Genomic DNA, 20,102 nt, shown 5'->3' on the forward strand with positions numbered 1-20,102 from the left:
AGTAAAATGTTTTCCAATGATCACTCAACAACAGTTGCAGCAATACATTGACAAGGAGCTGTCAGAAAATTAGGCAGGATTCAGAAGAGGACATGAAACAAGAAGAATCATTGCTGTTATCAAATGGATCTCTAACAGCAGAGAATGCCAGAAAAATGTATTTTTGTGTGTGGATCATAAAAAATTAAAGATAGCCTTGAGAAAAATGGGAATTCCACAATACTCCACTGTGTTCGTGCAGAACCTGTACATGGATCCAGAAGCAACTGTTAGAACTGAACAAGGGAATACTACATGGTTTACAACCAGGAAAGGGGGGTCCAGGTTGTAGTCTCTGACAATATGTATTCAATCTGTGTGCTGAACAAGTCACCGAGAAGACTGATTATATGAAGAAGAATGTGGCGTCTGGATTAGAGGGAGGATTATTACCAGCCTGTGAGCTGCAGATGACACAGTCTTGCCTGACAGTGAGGAGAACTTGAAGTACTTGCTGATGAAGATGAAGGATTACAGCCTTTAATATGGATTACAACTCCTTGTAAGGAAGACCAAATTTCTCACAACTGGACCAATAGGTAACATCATAATAAACACAGAGAAGACTAAAGTTGTTAAGGATGCACTATATTTCTTAGATACATAATCAGTACTCATGGAAGCAGTAGTAAAGAGATCTAATGGTGCATTATACTGTGTAAGTCTTCTGCAAAACACCTCTTTAAGCTGTTGAAAAGCAAGCGTATTACTTTGAAGACTACGGTGCACTTGGTCCAAGTCATGATACTTGATAACCCTATATATGAAGGAGTGTTAGACACTGAATTAAAAAAAAACTAAAGAAGAAACAATTCAATTGAATTACAGTGCTGGAGAATAAAGTTCTGAAAGTACCACAGACTGCCAAAACAACCAACTAATCTGTCTTGGAAGCAGGACAACCAGGATCCTCTTGAGGAGCAAGTATGGCAATACTTCACTCATGTACTTTGGCCATGTTGCCAAGAGAGACCTATTTCTTGAAAGGACATTATTTTTGGTAAAAAGGAGGGCCATCTAGAAAGGGGAGCCTAGACAAGACGGATTGACACAGTGGCTTCCACAAAGGACACAAATGTAAGAACAATTTAAAAGCTAGTGAGGGACTGGGTCATGTTTCCTTCTGTTGTACATAGGCACTATGAACCCAGAGCAGCTCAATGGCATCTGACAACAACAATATGATATGTGGTTTATGATCCTCACATTATTGTTCACTTGTTAATCTTGAATTTTTAGGACCAAGCATCCCCTCGAATCCTGCTTTATACAGAACCATCCCACAAGAGAAAAGTCTAGAAGTTACACAAAATTAAGTTACAGAGTTAACTCTAGAGTAATTCTAAGCCAAAGCCCCACCCTTTTTCTCTTTTACTAGATATGTTGGCTTTCTGGAATTATTGCTGGAAGTAAAATGTTTCAAAAATGATTAAAGTTTACAACAACATACAAACTTTCTTATAATTGCCTCTATCTAGTCTGGAGTCTCCAGTCAGTTTAATATTGAGGAAAAATAATCAGCCAAAATAGCTATGGGAATTTCTCTTCCTGAGCAGAGATGAGTGCTCCCTTCCATGTTGACTACAGTTGAAGGGCTGGCTGGGCACTTCATGGAAGGCCAATTTCGAGCCTACGATATATATTTTTTAACATTTTATTAGGAGCTCATACAACTCTTATCACAATCCATGCATATACATACATCAATTGTATAAAGCACATCTGTACATTCTTTGCCCTAATCATTTTCAAAGCATTTGCTCTCCACTTTTTTTGCCCTCCCTCCCCGCTTCCCCTTCCCTCATGAGCCTTTGATAATTTATAGATTGTTATTTTGTCATATCTTACCCTATCTGGAGTCTCCCTTCACCCCCTTCTCTGCTGTCCATCTCCCAGGGACAATGTATTTTTTTCCATTGTAAGTTAAAACATGTACTGGCCCTTTTTTTAATAACAAGATTCCAGAAAGTTGTTTATTCTGACCAGTATTCTCATCCTAATGGGAAAACGTAAGTGATACCGATGACTTGTAGAAACATCAATCTTTTACATACATGTTCTTTAACACTACAAATATCTAATTTGGAGATATTGGCAAACACAATATTTATTTCCAAAATCATATTTTTTATTCTAAAGGGTAAAACTAAAGTTATGAGTGTATGTGACATACATAACCCTCTCGTACTTCTTTTAAGAACTCCAACTGAAAAAGAAGCATGAAAGCCTTTTGATTTTGAGCTCACATTGAAAGATAAATAATAAGAAACTTCTCAAAGAGTCGTTAATAAAAGAATGTTCTTTCCAATGTGAAAGAGCACATAATTATATGCTAATTAAATAATACAAAAGTAGCAGAGGGAAAGGTGCTATAGAGCTTGTAGGATTTGAGGGGGAAATCTTTTGATAACATTGGTAAAATCTTCAGAAAAAAACAGACCACAATTCATTTCTTTTAATGCTTTGATAATTTTTATTTGTGTAACATCTGCTAAAGGATCTCATTCTCACTTTTCATGATTTATGGCCCTCAGTCATTGATACGAACTTCAACCTCCAAACTCCAGTGGTCACTTCATTTCTGTGTCTGATTTTTTAATTAAGAGAAATGGACTTCATATTATAAAAGATCTAATATTTTCATAAGAAAACATTTTCTTAGGAATCATCAATACCAGATGTTGATTTTTCATATGCTTTGGGAGAAATTCTCTGCTTAATTTTTAACTAATTGGGTTTATTTCATCTAGGCTCATTTACTTTAAATACCCTTAGCAGATAAGAATACTGTCATTTTTTTTAAGAATACTGTCATTTTAAGTGTTTCTTCAAATATAAAAACATTTTAAGAGGTATATTTTTAACAAATATGCATAGCATAACAAAAAGCGCGTTGGTGGAGTAATGGGTTAAGAGTTAGAATGTTAACTACAAAATTGGCAGTTCAAAACCAGCCATTGAAAATCAGTAGATGTTGAGGCTTTTTTAGACATTGACATTCGTAATAATAATGCTAGCATTAAAAATATAAGTGCATTTACATATACCTTATTTAATGCTGGGAACACAGTTAAATGTATTGCCAGTATTGTTTATTATTACCACCCATTGTTCTACTGTTCTTTTATAGTTCTCTTAGAAAATATTGCAAAGTTGTATGACCTGACTCCTGTCCACAAAATATACTTTTGAGTTGATAAATGCATAGTATGCAGTCGCAATGTTCTTTTCTTAATCTATATGAAGTTCATTGATTCCACACATTGGAGCACAGTTAAATAAGTCTAGGAAAGCATTGTTATAATATTGAACTCAGCATAAGTTTTAGTTTAGCTTCCTCATCTATAAAATATGAAGTGTTGAGCTAGATTCAATTTTGAGCATTTATAGCATTTAATTTTTGGTTCCATGTACCATAGACATTCCTATCTTCCTTTCGAGTCAAATTTATATAACAGTAATAGGTGATTAATTTCAGAAAGTATGTAATTAACTTTTGAGTGTTTTGTAAGTGTAAATATAAGCAGGAACTTGTAACGTTTTGCTAATTAAAGCCTCAAGGAGTCCTCATCAAACGGTACTGGACTTTATATCAAAACTTGCAACAAACAGTGTCCAGGGAGACTATTTCAGGTAGGGACCAAAGGAAAACACTGCAAGAAGAGAAAGGCTCATTTATTTCACCTAATTGTTGTCGTTAGGTGCTCTCAAGTCGATCCTGAGACCTAGACACCCTGTGTAAAAGAAAACAAAACGAACCAGCCACACAACTGTTCTTATGTCGGCGCCCATTGTGGGAGCCACTGTGCCACTCCATCTCCTGGAAGGCTTTCCACATTCTCACCGCCCCTTCCCTTCACCAAGCGTGCTCTCCTCCTCCGCGGACTGGTCTCTCCTGAGATGGCCACAGTATGGGAGATGAAGTCTGGCTGTCCTTGTCTCCTTAAAGAGCATTCTGGCTGCTCTTCCAAGACAGATTTGTGTGCTCTTTTGGCAATCTGTGGCGCTTTTATAGTCTTCACTATCATCATATTTCAAAAGCATCGACTTTTCTTCAGTGTTCTTCATTCATTGTCCAACTCTCTCATGTATACGAGGTGATTGCAACTATCATGTCTTGGGACATACCTTAGTCCTCAAAGGAGAGTCTTTGCTTTTCATTACTTTGAAGAGGTTTGTGCAGCAGATTTACCCAGTGCAAGCCACCTTTTGAACTCTTGATTTCTGCTTCCTTGAGCATTGACTATGGTTCCAAGCAAGATGCAATCTCTGATCATTTCAGTCTTTTCTGTTTATCATATTACCTAAGGGCCAGTCGTGAGGATTTGGGTAATCTTTACATTGAGTCGTAATCCACACGGAAGACTTGATCTTCAGCAGCAAGTGCTGTAAGTCCTCCCCACTATCAGCAAGCACACTTGTATCTTCCACAAATCTCACTTAAGAAGTCTTCCTCCAATCCTAATGCCACATTCTTCCTCAGATAATCCAACTTCTTGGATTATTTGTTTTGCATACTGTGTTAGTCTGAGTACTTTAGAGGAACAAATCCACAGAAACTCATGTATAAGAGGGGGTTTTAAATAAAGGTTAAGTCACATCAAGAAAACATCCCAACCCATTGCTGTCCAAGCCCACAAGTCCAACGTTAACACATATGTCCAACACCAATCCACATAGTCCTCCTCCATCTCATAAAACACACACTATGATTCTGACTGCAGGAAGAAAGCCGAATCAGTGATTATGTAAACATCTCAGCACTGGCAGGGGTTTCCACATGGCTGCTCCAGCACCCAGGGCTGCATTGGGGTAGGTCCATGTAGCTTCTCCTCGGGGATGTCTTGCAGAAAGTGATCCTTGCCAGCCGAAGCAGAGGACTGGCTAAGGCAACTGCACCCTGATCCGACCATCACAAAGCAAGAGACCAGAGGACTGGAAAGGTGAGACTCATGGAGCCATTTATCTCTCCGCCCTTCATTTAACCCCACATGCATTTATTGGCCAGATTGGCACAATAAACTGCCTCACATACAGATTGAATAAGTATGGCGAGAGGACACAACACTGTCACACATTTTTCAGTTCTGCATGGACACAATGGAGCATTCTGGAATTTCCATCCTTCTCAAGATTGTCCAGTTTGCTTTGTTCAACACAGTTACGTGCCTTGACATAGTCAATATAACATAAGTAAACAACTTTCTGTAATTCTTTGCTTTCAGCCAAGCTCCATCTGGCATCAGCAGTGATACCTCTTGTTCTGTGCCCTCTTCAAATCCAGCCTGAACCTGTGGTTGAACCCTGTCGATGTCCTGCTGCAATTGTTAAATAATCAACAAAACTTTACTTGAATGTGACATCAATGATATAATAATATAATTTGTGGATTCTCTTCTGATGCTTCCTACATCACTAAATATTTTACCCATAGAGTATTTCATTATTGCAACCAGAAGTTTGAATTTCTTCTTAAGTTCTTCCTGTTGAAGATAGGAAATACATTACTATATGGTTTTGTAATTCTAGATATTTGCACATTTCAGGATAGTATTTTACTTTGTCTTCTTAAGCTGCCCTTTGAAATTTTTATTCAGGTTCTTTTATTTTATCACTTCTTCCGATTACCTTAGCTACTCTATGTTGAAGAGCAGATTTCAGAATATCTTCTGACAGCTTTGATATTTTCTTTTCTTTCCTGACTTTTTAATGATGTTTTGCTTTCTTCATGAATGATGTCTTCCCACAACTTACCAGGCATTCCGTCATTAGTGTTCAAAGTGTCAAGCCTGTTCTTGAGATGTTCTTGAAATACAGGTGAGATGTTATCAAAGTCATATTTCATTCTTGTGGACTTGTTTGATTTTCCTCAGCTTCCACTGAACTTACATACGAGAAATTGATGACTTTTACCACAGTCAGCCTCTGGCTTGGCTTTAGAAACTGATGTATTAAGCTTCTCCATAGCATCTCACACAGATCTAGTTGATATGGTTCCCTTGTGTTATATCTGGAGAAATCCATGTGTATGGTCACTGCTTGTATTGATGAAAAAGACATTCGCTATGAACAAGTGGACTGTGAAGCTGTTGGTCTTACAAAATTATACCCTGTGACCTCCAGCTTGCTTTCCATCACCAAGACCATATGTTTCAACTACTGATCCTTCCTCTTTATTTCCAACTTTTGCATTCTAACCTACAATAATTATAAATGCATTTTGATTGCATGTTTTATCAATTTCTGACCAAAGACATTGGAAATATTGGTAAAATTCTTCACTTTCCTTATCATTAGTTTATGGTTGGTGCAGGAATTTCAGTTCTAGCTGTGTTCATTGTATTTTCTTGAAGTCAGATAGATATACGCCTGCCACAGACAGAAAAATCCCGCCATGTCCTTTTTGACTATGAATGTAATGTCATTTCTCTTGATTGGATCATTCCCAACATAGTGAACTGTGCCGTTCTCCGATTCAGAACTGCCAATACCAGTCCATTTCAGCTCCCTAATATCTAGGATATTGATCTTTATAAGTTTTCATTTCATTTTTGATGACTTCCAGTGTTCCTAGGTTCATATGTCATACATTTCAAGTTCCAGTTTTATTAGTAGATTTTTTTTTTTTTGCGGTGTTTCTACTCACCTTGAGTTGTACTCGATGAGCAGATAAAGATCTCAGCTGTTCCACTTCCATACTCTTTATTCAAGCCACCCTGGTTGCCTCTCCTTTGAGAAAACAGCTCCTCATCCGTCACCGTGCTCATGCTTTCAGATTCAACAGGCCCGTCCTCTGGCAGTCTCTGACTGTTCTACCTCCACCATTAGGTCTTAATGTCTGAAAATGCTCAGAAGCTATGAATAAGGGGTTCAGTGGCTACTTCCACTGAAGTTGGGCAGCCAGTTCCTTCTTCGTAGTCTGAAAGCTCCACTGAAATATGTTCACTTGGGGTGGCCCTGCTGACCTTTCAAATACCAGTGACATAGCTTTCAGTACCCCTGCAGCACACAAGCCACCACAGTGCAATGACTCACGGACTGAGGATGCTGTAATATTTGTTTCATCAGCTTGTTTTAACAGACATACCCCATCCATTTGTTTTCATTTGAGCTCTTGTCAGACTCTACATTACAGTCTAGTCTATCAACACCATCCTTAATCATTTTAGGGCTATCATTTTCAGATTATTGTAGGGCTATCATTTTCACAGTAAGAAATTCATGTTACATTTTCATCCAGTGAACACACCAGTCATAAATATAGATGTGAAATGTTCACACTAAGAGTGAAGTCATACTCCGATTCTTTCTGTTTGATTTCATGCCTTCCTGCTCTCCTTACTCCTTGCCCCGGGTCATTCCTTTCCCTCAAAGAGCAGCAATTGTGTTCGCTACTCGGAAGTAATTGTTGTTATTGTCAGTTGCTGTCAAGTTGCCTCCTGACTCACGGCAACAGTCTTCACTGATCAGTTATCTTCATTATCAATCACTGATCAAACCATCGAGCTTTCACTGGCTGATTTTTAAGAGTATACGTATCACCACGCCTTTGTCTCTTAGACATGGAAATAGTAATCGCTGTTAACGTGTTAGGGTCCAAACTACCAAATGAACAATTTTCAACTCAACCACACTTTTATATTTTAATTTCAAATATTCTGATTCAAGGTTTTTAGAGTAAGCGTTTCAGAAATCCGTGTGAAATAGAGATTTTCTGGAGAAGAATGTAGGCAGCAAGTATTTATTGACTGCCAGGTGTTATTGTAGATTCTGGGCCACCGCACTGAGGAGTACCCCCACCCACTTGGGGCCTATTTTCTAGTGGGATATATCCGTTCTCTCTTCCTGCCATAGAAAACCAAACCTTGGCAACATGAAACAATACCACGTAGGCTGGTAGGCATAAATCCTCACACAGCCTGACTCAGCATTTCCACCCTGGGTTTCTAAATGCCAAAATCTTTCTGGAGGTGCTGGAGATTACTATCCTATAATCCAATACTCTTTCAAGAGTATTTAAGTTTTTTCAGAATTTACTTACTCTAGGGCTGATGTGTCAGTTATCTCGCTAGCGACGAGCCTTGGCCTCTCCCACATCTGAAGGGCACCCACAGTTCTCATCACCTTGTCCCTCCATCGTCAAGTCAGTGCGTTGATTCCTCCTTGTGCTTTTGTAGCTCTCTGCTCTCTCCTTGTGGATCTTCTCTCCTCTATTGTCCCCTCCTGCCAGAGATTTCCAACAGACTCTTCTGCCTTCCCTCCCCTGCATTGAAGGCCTCATATGATTTGATTGCATTGGGCCCACAGATAATCTAGGATAATTTCCTTATTTTAAAGTCAGATTATTGTCAATTTTTAATGTATCACTAAAGACTCTTCACAGCAGTACTTTGATTAGTGCTTGAATAATAAGGACGTGGGAATCCTGGGAGAATATTTTTAGGATGTTTCTAACCGTATTGAAAGAGACAAAAATAAATTAAAGAAAATACATAATATGGTAGATGGTGATGAAGGTAATTTTTTTATTCAATTAAATATTGAATTAAAGCTAGCAGTCCAGAAAATAGAATCAATACAAGTAACATTTTAAATCTAGTGTTTCCAAATTTAGGGATTTTCTTAACAAGATTTATTAATGCTAAGGGTTTCTGCCTTGGAATTTGTTTGGAAAATTAATCCAAAGACTTAAAAATATCATTAAGCATATATTAATTTTCCAAAACTTAGCCTATGATTTCACAATTCAAGTGGGAAGTAGGAAACATGAGTGCTTTGACGTTCTTGTAAATTTAGATGCTTCTGTAGCACGCGAGCAAGAGTCCTGGTGGCGCAGTGGTTGGCAAGGTTGGCATTTCTCCTATGGGAGAAATGTGGGGCTTCCTATTCCTGTACAGAGTTACCCTCTTTTATACCCACAGGAGCAGGGTCACTGCGAGTCAGTATCAACTTGGTGACAGGGAGATAGTGTTCAGAAGGGAAAATCTGGCAGAGAGGGTTGTGTGTTAGGCTGCTAACTGTCAGAATCTCAGTTTGAACTGTGGGAGAAAGATGAGGATGCCCGCTCTCATAAAGATTTACAGTCACAGAAACTCTATGGGGTTGTTCTACTCTATGGACTTGCACAAATCAGAGTAGATTCTTTAGCAGTGGGTTAGGTTTGTGTTTTTAGGCAGATATTTATTTGTGGATGTTACTCTAAGTATCCTGTTTATATTTGTATAGTTGATAATGAATATTCACATGATGAAAAAGACTCCTGATAACATTCATTAACAACTTGAGGCTCCAGGTAATGATCAGTGGTAAGTGCTGAGACTACTAAACCTATTTACTTACCTGAGGTCTGAGTTCTATAATTGCGTCCGAATGGTTTTTCAAGGTTTGAGTTCTTGATACTTGTGATATAGTCAATTAATATGACCCTTCTAGCTATCATCCCTTCTAGACTCTGCTTGTAGCTATAGTCCCATTTTGGAGAAAGTTCCCTGCTCTGCTAATGAGTAGGATTAAGATGGGGTTAAGTATCCATTTTAGTAGAGGGTGTGAACCAACCACTGCTGTGTTTTCTTTTCTTTCTGTGTTAGTTCAGGTAGACTAGAGAAACAAATTCATAGACACTCATATGTATATAAGAGATAGTTTTATATAAAGAATAATTTTACATTACAACAGTATCCCAACCCAGTCCAGTCCAAGCCCATAAGTCTGATATTAGTCCATATGTCCAATACCAATCTACAAAGTCCTCTTCAGACTCACGAAACACATGTAATGATGCTGAATGTAGGATGATCATAAGCCATTGGGGAGAAAGTCTTTGGACCCAGTGGTGTTGTAAGCATCTCATCACTGGCAGGGGTCTCTCCATGGTTTCTCTGGCTTCAGAAGTCATGTCACATAAGGTAGGTCCATGTGGCTTCTCCAGTTTAGGGCACTAGTGGAGTTCCATGTGTCTTGTCAGCTACAATGTCTCGCAGGGAGTGAACAGAGAGAGAGAAGTGTCTTCCGCCTCCAAGAAAGAAATACAGGATTTCCCAGAATTCTCAGGAGACGGCCATGCTGACACAGAGACCTCATTGGCTATGATCTGATTGACAGGTTAGACTCCACCCCTACACTCTTAATCTTCAAATTGACAAATGATTATATAACCATCACATTTCTTTCTTTTTTAAAAATTATCATTTTATTGGTAACTCTTACAGATATCATAACATTCCACAGTTCAATCACATCAAGCAGTATTGTACAATTTCTACCACATCAGTTTCAAAACATTATTTTCTTCTTGAACTCCTTGATATCAGCTACCTTTTTCCCCTCCCTCCCTCACCCTACCCCCACAGGAACCCTTATTTTTTTTCCTATAGTAGTTTTTTCCCCCACATCTGACACAATCCAATGTATTCATTCCCATACAATTTAGTTGTTTGAATGGAGTTGTACTATCATCAGTGCTATTCACCCCACCACACCCCATTCCCACACCCTCAGGGAACCATTACTTCCGTGACTCTTTCTGAAGGGTTACCTTACTTGGCTTTCATGTATCTAATGTTATACAAATGAATATATGAAAATCTAACATGATTAATGGTGTAAAGCAAATAAAAACCATAATAGTAAGGAGATGAAATATTAGCAAACTAGATGATAGTTCTATGGTTTTTCAGTATTATACTGTTCCCTGGTTTTATCATGCTTTCTGTGTGGAGCTTTTGAGAGGGATTGTCCAAATATCTTACAAGTGGGTTTTCAGTCTTCACTACATCCACGCCCCTTTGCATCAAATTGGTTGCTTGTTTTTGAACTTCTGATACGTCTTCCCATCAATACCTCATGAACACACAGGTTGCTATGATTCTTCCAACTTCTTCTTTCTTGTTTCTATGCTATATGACCACTTTAACTATAATTTTTAAGACCCGAAACACTATATATTTTAATAAATAGCAACATCAGCTTTCTTCACCACATTTGGTTATGCACCCATTTTGTCTTCAGTGATCATGTCAGGGAGGTGAGTAACATACAGTGCTACATAATTAGAACAAGCTGTTCTTGCATTGAGGTAAGATTTAAGTCCATCTGCTTCCTTGTTGCATTTGCTCATATATGTATGTATATATATACACAAATATATTTGCATATATATGTACACATATATATGGGATAGAGTTTACTGAAAGACAAAAAAACCACATACCTCTATCACAGCAACTCTTTTATGAATAAGAGCCTTCTCAGGAACACAGAGAGATATCAGGATGCTTGAAAGAGGACTTATCAGTGGAGCGTGTTGGGGCTCTCTGTTTAAGGTAATAGAGAAGGAGACCCGAGTCACCAGAGGATGCAGCATAGAAATGAGGGGACAGAGCAGAGGAACCAACCTGAACCAGGTGTCCAGGAAAAGACACCAGGAGAAAAAACAGAGCAGCAGTGCCCACACCAATACTGCGAGGACAGCCGCCGTGGGCTGGCTTCCTGGCTTAAAGAGGCAGAAGCCAAGAGACAATGTGGGTGAGAGGCAGAGGACCAGAGAGAGAGAGAGAGAGAGAGAGTTGGCTGCTGATTTAGAAGAGGTACTGCTGTGGATCAATGAGTGTGTCCTGAATGTTTACTGATCCTGACTTGTGATAACCTGTTTCTTGCCCTCATGAACCCTTATAATTTTTGGTTTTGTCTGTGAGTTCTCGATGGCCATCACAATAAACTACTAAACCCAGCAAAAAGTATAGTGCTATGGATGGAATGGTTGAGGTCAGAATAGGGTAAATAAAGATGGAGGGATGGAGGCATATCTAACCTCTGCCTCATGGCAATAAGAAAGCTAGAGGAGATTAGATATGAACTTCCATACCGTTTTTACAATATTGCTTAAAAGTAAGTATTACTAGGAAAGACAATGCTTTCATCTATTTAAAAAAAATTTTTTTAGCTATCTGGAGTGTTTTAATGGAAGAAGAATGGCAATTTGTAGAATTTAGAAAATGGGGAAAATAATCTTAAAAAGTGTAGTTTTGATTTCTTTGCCATTTTTTCTGTAGGAGTCAGAATCAGCTTGATAGCAATGGATTTGGCGGTTATGGTAGACTGCCATCCTCTCATTAAAAATTACTGGTCATTTCTCTACATACATTTCCTCATAGGTCTTTCCATTGTCTATAGGCATTTCTCAACCTGTGGGTTGTCACCCTTTGTGGGTAGAAAGACCCTTTCACAGGGGTCACCTAAGACCATCAAAAAATACATAATTCTGATGGTCAGATGGAACCGAGATACCGCTCCTCTGTCTATCTCCAGGCGGGTCAGCCGACATTCACATATGCCCATATACAAGTACCCGGCCTGAAGACTGTTACCCATGCTATATCATTTATTTGTCATTAGAAATAAATATTTCAAAATATAGCATTATATATTGTTTTTGTGATTAATCACTATGCTTTACTTATGGTCACAATGAAAATACATCCTGGCCAGCAGATATTTACATTATGATTCTAACAGGAGCAAAATTGCAGTTATGAAGGAGCAACAAAAATTCTTTTATGGTTGGGGCTCATCACAACATGAGGAACTGTATTAAAGGGTTGTGGGATTAGGAAGTTTGAGAACCATTGGTCTATCCCCTTATACTTTTTGTTTGTGGTGGAATTTATATTCCTTAATTCATTTTAATTCATTTTCTCAGTGTACTCAGATAATATTTCATTTCTTATTTTCTTGAGTGAAGAAGAGACACAATTCAGATGTCATTTTCCCTTAAAATTGGAATTTTGAATGTTTTGTGATTATTTCTATAATTGAGTAGACAAACACAGGTGTGACCCAATTACCAAGTATCTCTAGTACAAGAGGGAATCCTAGCTTCCTGCGAGGTTATCCACATCTCGTCACACCATCTATGAAAGTTGACGATGTGGTGTGCCTAATATAAAAGGTGGACTTGAGCTCAACTTCACAATTCACCTGAGATGTTCAATAATGTTCTGATTACTGTAATTTTCTGGGCTTAGAATATAAAAAATTAAAAACAATATAATTACAAGAATTTCTTCAAGGATCTTATGGACAATTACGGTGAAGACTAGGAACATTGGAAGTTATATATTTAAAATATTTGATAATTCAACAAATGAAACAAAAATTATGAAAAGGCTTCATAAAGTTTGTAGAAAAATGGAATTAAAAGATAACAGAATATTTCCACAAACCTTTTGAAGCCTACTTGTGCATTTCTTCTGTGTGATCACAAGGAAGACCAGTAAGATCAAGGACTAACTTTCTTAGCTTTCTATGATGTTCTATGACTTCTTTCCGGGAACAGTGAGTCCCTCTCTTCTGTAGGTCATCAGTTTGTGACTTAAAATAATTGAACAGAAATTTACAATTGACTAATAGCAGTTATAAGTTTCACGTATGGTATCTCCCTAAAATATGTGTTATAAATCCTAATTGCTATGCCTAAAGTTATACTCTCATTTAGGCATGCAATATTTATGCTTTGTTTATGATGTTGGTTAGTGTAGCTTTGGGTCAACCACTTACAAAATATAAAAGAAGCTGATTAAATAAGTGTTTGGGGAATATAGATGCCAAACTCTGTGGAGATCTGCAAAGAGGTAAGAAGTAAAACCTGAAGACATAAGAAACCTTCCTCAGGGAGAAGGCCTCTTTACTGCCTCTAGAATTATGGAAGTAAGAGGACGTTAATTGATAGGGTTTGATAATTAATTGAATATGAGAAGTAATTAAATGGAAAAAATGAACATAAAGACTAGTGTATTGCTCATATACTCTTGGTTTACCAATTTGGTGATAATAACCAAATTAATTAACCAAAAAGAGTATGTTGTAAAAATAAATAGTTGGTTATTGGTTATATACTCATAAGTTTGGATATCAGGATATATATCTGGGGATCATAGATTTTTTTTTTTAAATAAGTCTTGGAAACTCTGAAAAGAAATCATGGCATAAGAGGAGCAACAAAGGGATTCTTCAACTAATAGCCAAGAAAGGTCTGTTTTGGCATGCTATGTGCACAGCGAGAAAGGAGGAAACCAAGAGAGAAGATCATTTGTGAGACCACAGAAAAGGAGTGTCCTAGGGACCCAGAATTGAATTGTGTTCCCTAAAAATATGTGTCAACTTGGCTACTTCATGCTTCCCATGCTGTGTGTTTGTTTTCCAATTTGTGATCTGGTAGAATTAGTTTCTACTTCCTATAATATATGGAGGCAAGAGAAAGATAGGGTTTACTTTAAGTTACTAGTTTATGAGAGGATGTAACTCGGGTCACATCAATATTTAAGTCACACCTTTGCTCAAATCACACCTTTCCTTGCACAAGAGATGAAAGGAGAAAGAATCAGAGAAAGGAGCCTCACTACCATCCACAAAAGGAGAATTGGGAGTGGAGTGTATTCTTTTGGACCTGGAGTCCCTGTGCTGAGAAACTTCCAAACTCAATGGAATATTCATGTCTAGACAAAAAGAGATTGCCAGGAAAGCTGACCCCACAGAGGTTAAGAGTCTGTGATTTTCCCTGGATTCAGCACCCCGAGTTGGGATTTCCAGTGTCCTAAACTGTGGAAAAATTTCTGTTTGTTAAAGCTACCCACCTGTGACATATCTACTTTAGTAGCACTAGGTAACTAAGATATGTTATCACACAGTATATAACATACAGTCAAATTATGTGGCTTTTGAATCTTATTTGGCCTGTGGGATTAATAAGTAATCAAGGTTCATGTTCAGTTAGATGAATAGCACTTACTCTATCCTAATCTTAAAGCTTGCTTCCTAAGTAGATGGTGTCATTGGTAATACATTGTAAATCCTCTTAGAGTAAACATCTATTTAAAATAGAATGCTCTATTAGAGGCACCTTAAAAACAATAACAAGCCTCAAAAGGAAGATATTCTTCATCCATTTATTCATTCATTTGGAAAACCTAAATCGAATACCTACTGTGTGGTGAAGAGAAGGCTTGGTGCCCGGCTATCAAAAGATACAGTGTCTGGGGCCTTAAGATCTTGAAGTTAAGTGAGCAGCCATCCAGCAGGGAAGCAAATAAGCCCACATGGAAGAAGCACACCAGCTTGTGTGCTCATGAGGTGTCGACAAGATCAGTTATCAGGTACCAGAATCCAAAACAAACAATTAATATTGATGTGAATGAGGGGGTATGGAGACCCAAAGCCCAACTTAGACAATTGTATATGCTCCCACAGAAAGGTTATAAGTAAGGGATGATTCAACCGAGGTGCAGTATAGCCCTGATAAAACATACATCATTCCTTTAGACCTAGATGCTTCCTCCCACCCACTACCATGACCCAGTTCTACCTTACAAATCTGACTAGACCAAAGAGTATACATTGGTACAGCTAAGAGCTCTCGACACATCGAATCCAGGACAGATAAACCCCTCGGGAACAGTAGGAGTAGGAGTAGTGATATCCTGAGGATAGGGGGATGGTTGGGAGGGAGAAGAGGGTGACGGAGGGAACCTACCACAAGGTTGGCTGTATAGTCACCCCCCAAGGAAACGAATGACAGAAATGTGGATGAAGTGAGACAACTGACAGCATAAGACATGAAATAATACTAATACATAATTGACTGTGGTAGTTATATAATCATCTGTCAATTTGATGATTAAGAATGTAGGGGTGGAGTCTAGCCTGTCAATCAGATCATAGCCAATTAGGACTCTGTCTGGGCATGGCCTTCTCCTGAAAATTCTGGGAAATCCGGTATTTTCTCTTTGGAGGCAGGAGAGACTCTCTCTCTGTGACTCCTTGGGAGACATTGCAGCTGACAAGATATATAGAACTACTCTAGTGCCCTGAGTCGGACAAGCCACTTGGATGCAACCAGACCTCTGAAGCTGGAGAAGCCACAGAGAGACCCCTGCAAGCGCTGAGATGCTTACAATGCCATTGGACCCAAAGACTTTCTACCCATTGGCCTATGATCCACCTGCATTTGGCTCCATTGCATGTGTTTCATGAGTCTGAAGAGGTATAGATTGGTATTGGATATATGGGTTCATATCAGACTTATGGCCTTGGACTGGACTGGGGTGGGATGTTTTCTTAATGTATGATTGCTATTGTATATAAACCCCTTCCTTATACACATATGTGTGTTCATGGATCTGTTTCTCTAGTTTACCTGGACTAAACACATTGATCAAGGATTCACGAGGGTGGGAGGGTTGGGGATGGAGGGTAAAAAAGAGGAGCTTACACCAAAGGCTCAAGTAGAAAATGTTTTGGAAATGATGATGGTGACATATGTACAAATATGCTTGATACAATTGATGTGTGGGATGTTATAAGAGCCCCAATAAAATATTTTTTAAAGCAGCTTGAAAACAATACTGTGTATCTCTTCTCAGAATTAGCAAGCCTCGTTTACGGAAAATATTCTTCATTAATTTATCCATTCACTTGGAAAACATAAATTGAATGCCTACTGTGTGCCAGGCATTGTTCTACACGCTTGTGATTCTTAAATAAAAACCCAAACCCTCTGCTGCCTAAGTGTTTGCATAGTCAAAGAGGTAGAAAGTCAGTAACTCAACCACCATGTAGATAGATCATAAGACAAGGATTTGTATAAAATCCACAGAAGCTCATGGGAAGTCCAAATTAAAAGACCCTAACTGCCCCTAAAATTCTAAGATAACAGATTGTTATGCTATTCAAAGACAATCTACTTAATAATTTGCCTCCTCTATTATTTAGTGATTAAACTCAACAAAAACATTGTGTGCTGTCATGATGTGAAGACTGACCTAGAGGATATTCTACATGTTTATCTGGTTTGGGGATGACAAAATAGAGAAAAAAGTCAATAAAATGCTTTTTCTACTAGACTACCTTCCCATTGAGAGAAGCCCGTGAGGGAAAAATTTCAATACTAAATAAATACTTTTTAATTGACCTTTTAAGTCACCGACAAGTTTCCTACCAGTTATAAAACAAGCACACACACATAGACACTGCCCATGAAAAATTGGAGCCATAGTAATAACTCTAATTATATTGAAAATAATTTAAGATTCTCATCAGCAAGTAGGAATATTAGAACTTTAAAACATTGCACATATTTATTAATGTTTTATGCCCAGAGCATACTTAATTTTTTAATAACATATATTAGTTACAGCAGAATCAGCCACTCAATTGAAATGTCATATACATTGTAAAATTCAAATTGCCAAATTAAAACAAAGAAACAAAAATCTTTATAGCTTATGTTAAGCCAAAGAATTCCATTTATTATAATGTTTAATACTTATTAAAATGAGAGCCATTTAACTGCTCACTGTACCTCCAGCTGCAGTGGTTCTGTATTATTGCATTTTGCTACTGTTAAGAACCAGCGCTAGGCTCCCATGATTTATGGTGGGATTAGCTGACAGTCAATAAACAGGCAATAATGGGCTGTATTTTTGAGGTTCTGGTTACCATTGACTACTTTTACCTCTGCCTTTTATAGCTTACTTTTTTTCCTATAGATGAGAACATTTTACTCTGACCTTCTATCGTCTGTTCTCTTCTTTATACCATTGAAAGAAAACAGAGATAGAGCAAGAGAACAAGAGGTGGTGGTGGTGGTGGTGGAGGTGGTGGTGGTGGTGGTGGTGGTGGTGGTGGTGGTGGTGGTGATGGTGGTGGTGGTGGTGGTGGTGGTGGTGGAGGTGGTGGAGGTGGTGGAGGTGGTGGCAGTGATGCTTGATGTCTACTAAATCACATAAATGATGCTTGCAAGTAATTAATGCAGCTTCTACTTTGTAACTTTAAAATATTATATCATTGAAAAGGCTGAGTAATTGTAGAGAGTGTGGATGTACTGGTCTATTTGCAGGGTTCATATACAGAGATGCTTTTACTCTATTTTTAAAAGAAATAAAATAGAATATTCTGAGACTACTTTGGCAGACAGAAGAATCTAAATGGATATCATGCTTAGAAATCTCAGTTAAAATCAATGATTTATTTGAGAGTATTGAAGGAAACCATTGTTTGAAATTAAATTTATAAGTGACTAGAAAGAAAATATTTTGAAAATGATGATGGCAAAAATGTACAAATGTGCTCGACACAATGTATGTATGTATGTAATGTGATAAGAGCTGTATAAGCCCCCATAAAATTATTTTTAAAATAATAATAATAAATTTTACAAGTGAAACCAATTGTTGATTGAGCTCTTCCCTGTCTATGAGCTATCCCCTGTAAACCATCTCCTCCAGTCTATGATGATTTCTTAAAAGGGTTCTAAGTGAATTTCCTTATGAATAAAGTTTATAATTGATAAATAATACTATTGATAGCAATCCTTAACAAACTTTTGACAAACACTCTGTGATACTGAAAGTAAGGATAAATATTGAAAAAGTTAAAGTAAAGTGCTTTTTCAATGGATTAAAAAACAAGGGCAGAGTATGTTTGATCCGTTGGTAGTACCTATGATCTCTCATTATGGGTTTCACCTTCCTGACATGATTGAAATGATGGAGAGAAGGAAACATTGTCAGCGCCCATCAGGCAGTTTTTCATTCTCTATTTTTCCCATTGTGGTCACGGGATTATTATCCAATGCTACTCAGCTTATCCACTCTGCAAGTTCACTCAGAGGTTTACAACCGAATATTATCCTGCCATTTCTGCTGCACTTTGGGTCCCTAGCCTCACCCCAACCAATATAACTAGCTTCATCTGCTGAAGACAGCCAGCATAATGTGTTCCGTTTTCCCACAGTACTTAAGGGTGACGCTGCTAAGAAGTGGTGTTATTAGTTTTACTGCTCTGGGCTTGCTCATATTTAGGGGTGCAGAACTCAAGTTGAGATTTAAAAACAATGTATGTGCAATTTCTTCTTTTGCCCTTCTGTAATTTCACATCCTTTCTGTTTTGGACTAGGCATACTTGTTTCTCCAAGGGCGGATCTGCTCCTTCTCTCCCCTCCCCTCCCCTCCACCGCCTCCCCTCCCCTCCACCGCCTCCCCTCCCCTCCACCGCCTCCCCTCCACCGCCTCCCCTCCCCTCCACCGCCTCCCCTCCTCTTCTCTCTTCTCTTCTCTGTGACCTCCATAGACAAGGATCAATATAGACCAATCTTTGTTCAGAACATACCACACAGCTACTTAATAGGATTTATAACTATAATGGCCACATTGAGAAAATATTTCTTTCAAACTCCATAGAACTTCAATGTCGATTTTAGCTATGGATAATGTTATTTATTCATAAAACATTGAAATATAGGAGTTGTGTGTCCAGAATGTTAAGGGCAAGCTATTATTTATATATTTCAAGTTGAAAAGCATTCAAAAGTGGATAGAAGATCAAGATAGCAACAAAAGTGAGGTTCCATATTGTTATATATAAATATATTTACATATGTATATACCTGTATTTAGACCTCTATAAATGTCCTTTGCCTCCTAGTTCTTTCCTCTATTTTCTTCTACTTTCCTCATGTCCCATCATCATGTTTGACCTTCATTTTGCTTTCATTAATTCCTCTTTGTTACATTGCGCTTGACCAAGCCCCACCAGACATTTTATGCCTTCCTCACCATTTATGTACATATATTTATATATTAAATATTAGGGTAGCTGATGGACATTGGGTTTCTACTCAAGTACTTCCTCAATGCAACAACGCTTTGTTCTAATAACCTGGTATTCTGTAATGCTCACCTCTCTAATATGATTTCTGAACACAAAATGGGTGCATAATCAAATGTGGTGAAGAAAGCTGATGGTGCCCAGCTATCAAAAGATATTGCATCTGGGGTCTTCAAGGCTTGAAGATCGACAAGTGGCCATCTAGTTGAGAAGTAACAAAGCCCACATTGGAGAAGCACACCAACCTGTGTGATCATGAGGTGTTGATGGGATCAGGTATCAGGCATCAAAGACTCAGAACAAAAAAAATCATATTGATGTGAATAAAAGGGAGGGTGGAGTGGAGACTTGTGTTAGTCTGGGTTGACTAGAGAAACAAATTCATAAATACACATATGTGTATA

General features: G+C 38.1%; 1 protein-coding gene across 1 annotated transcript in view; it reads left to right on the forward strand.

Annotated features, from left to right (window-relative positions):
- TAFA2 (TAFA chemokine like family member 2) overlaps nt 1–1,338 on the forward strand; it is a 154,870-nt gene extending 153,532 nt beyond the window's left edge. Inside the window, exon 4 of the mRNA XM_075553236.1 lies at nt 1,279–1,338. Coding sequence (XP_075409351.1) covers nt 1,279–1,338 — 60 coding nt within the window. The remainder of the gene's footprint in view (nt 1–1,278) is intronic.
- Nucleotides 1,339–20,102: the final 18,764 nt, after the last annotated feature.

Source organism: Tenrec ecaudatus, chromosome 6, assembly GCF_050624435.1.
Source record: "Tenrec ecaudatus isolate mTenEca1 chromosome 6, mTenEca1.hap1, whole genome shotgun sequence".
Classification (NCBI taxonomy): domain Eukaryota; kingdom Metazoa; phylum Chordata; class Mammalia; order Afrosoricida; family Tenrecidae; genus Tenrec; species Tenrec ecaudatus.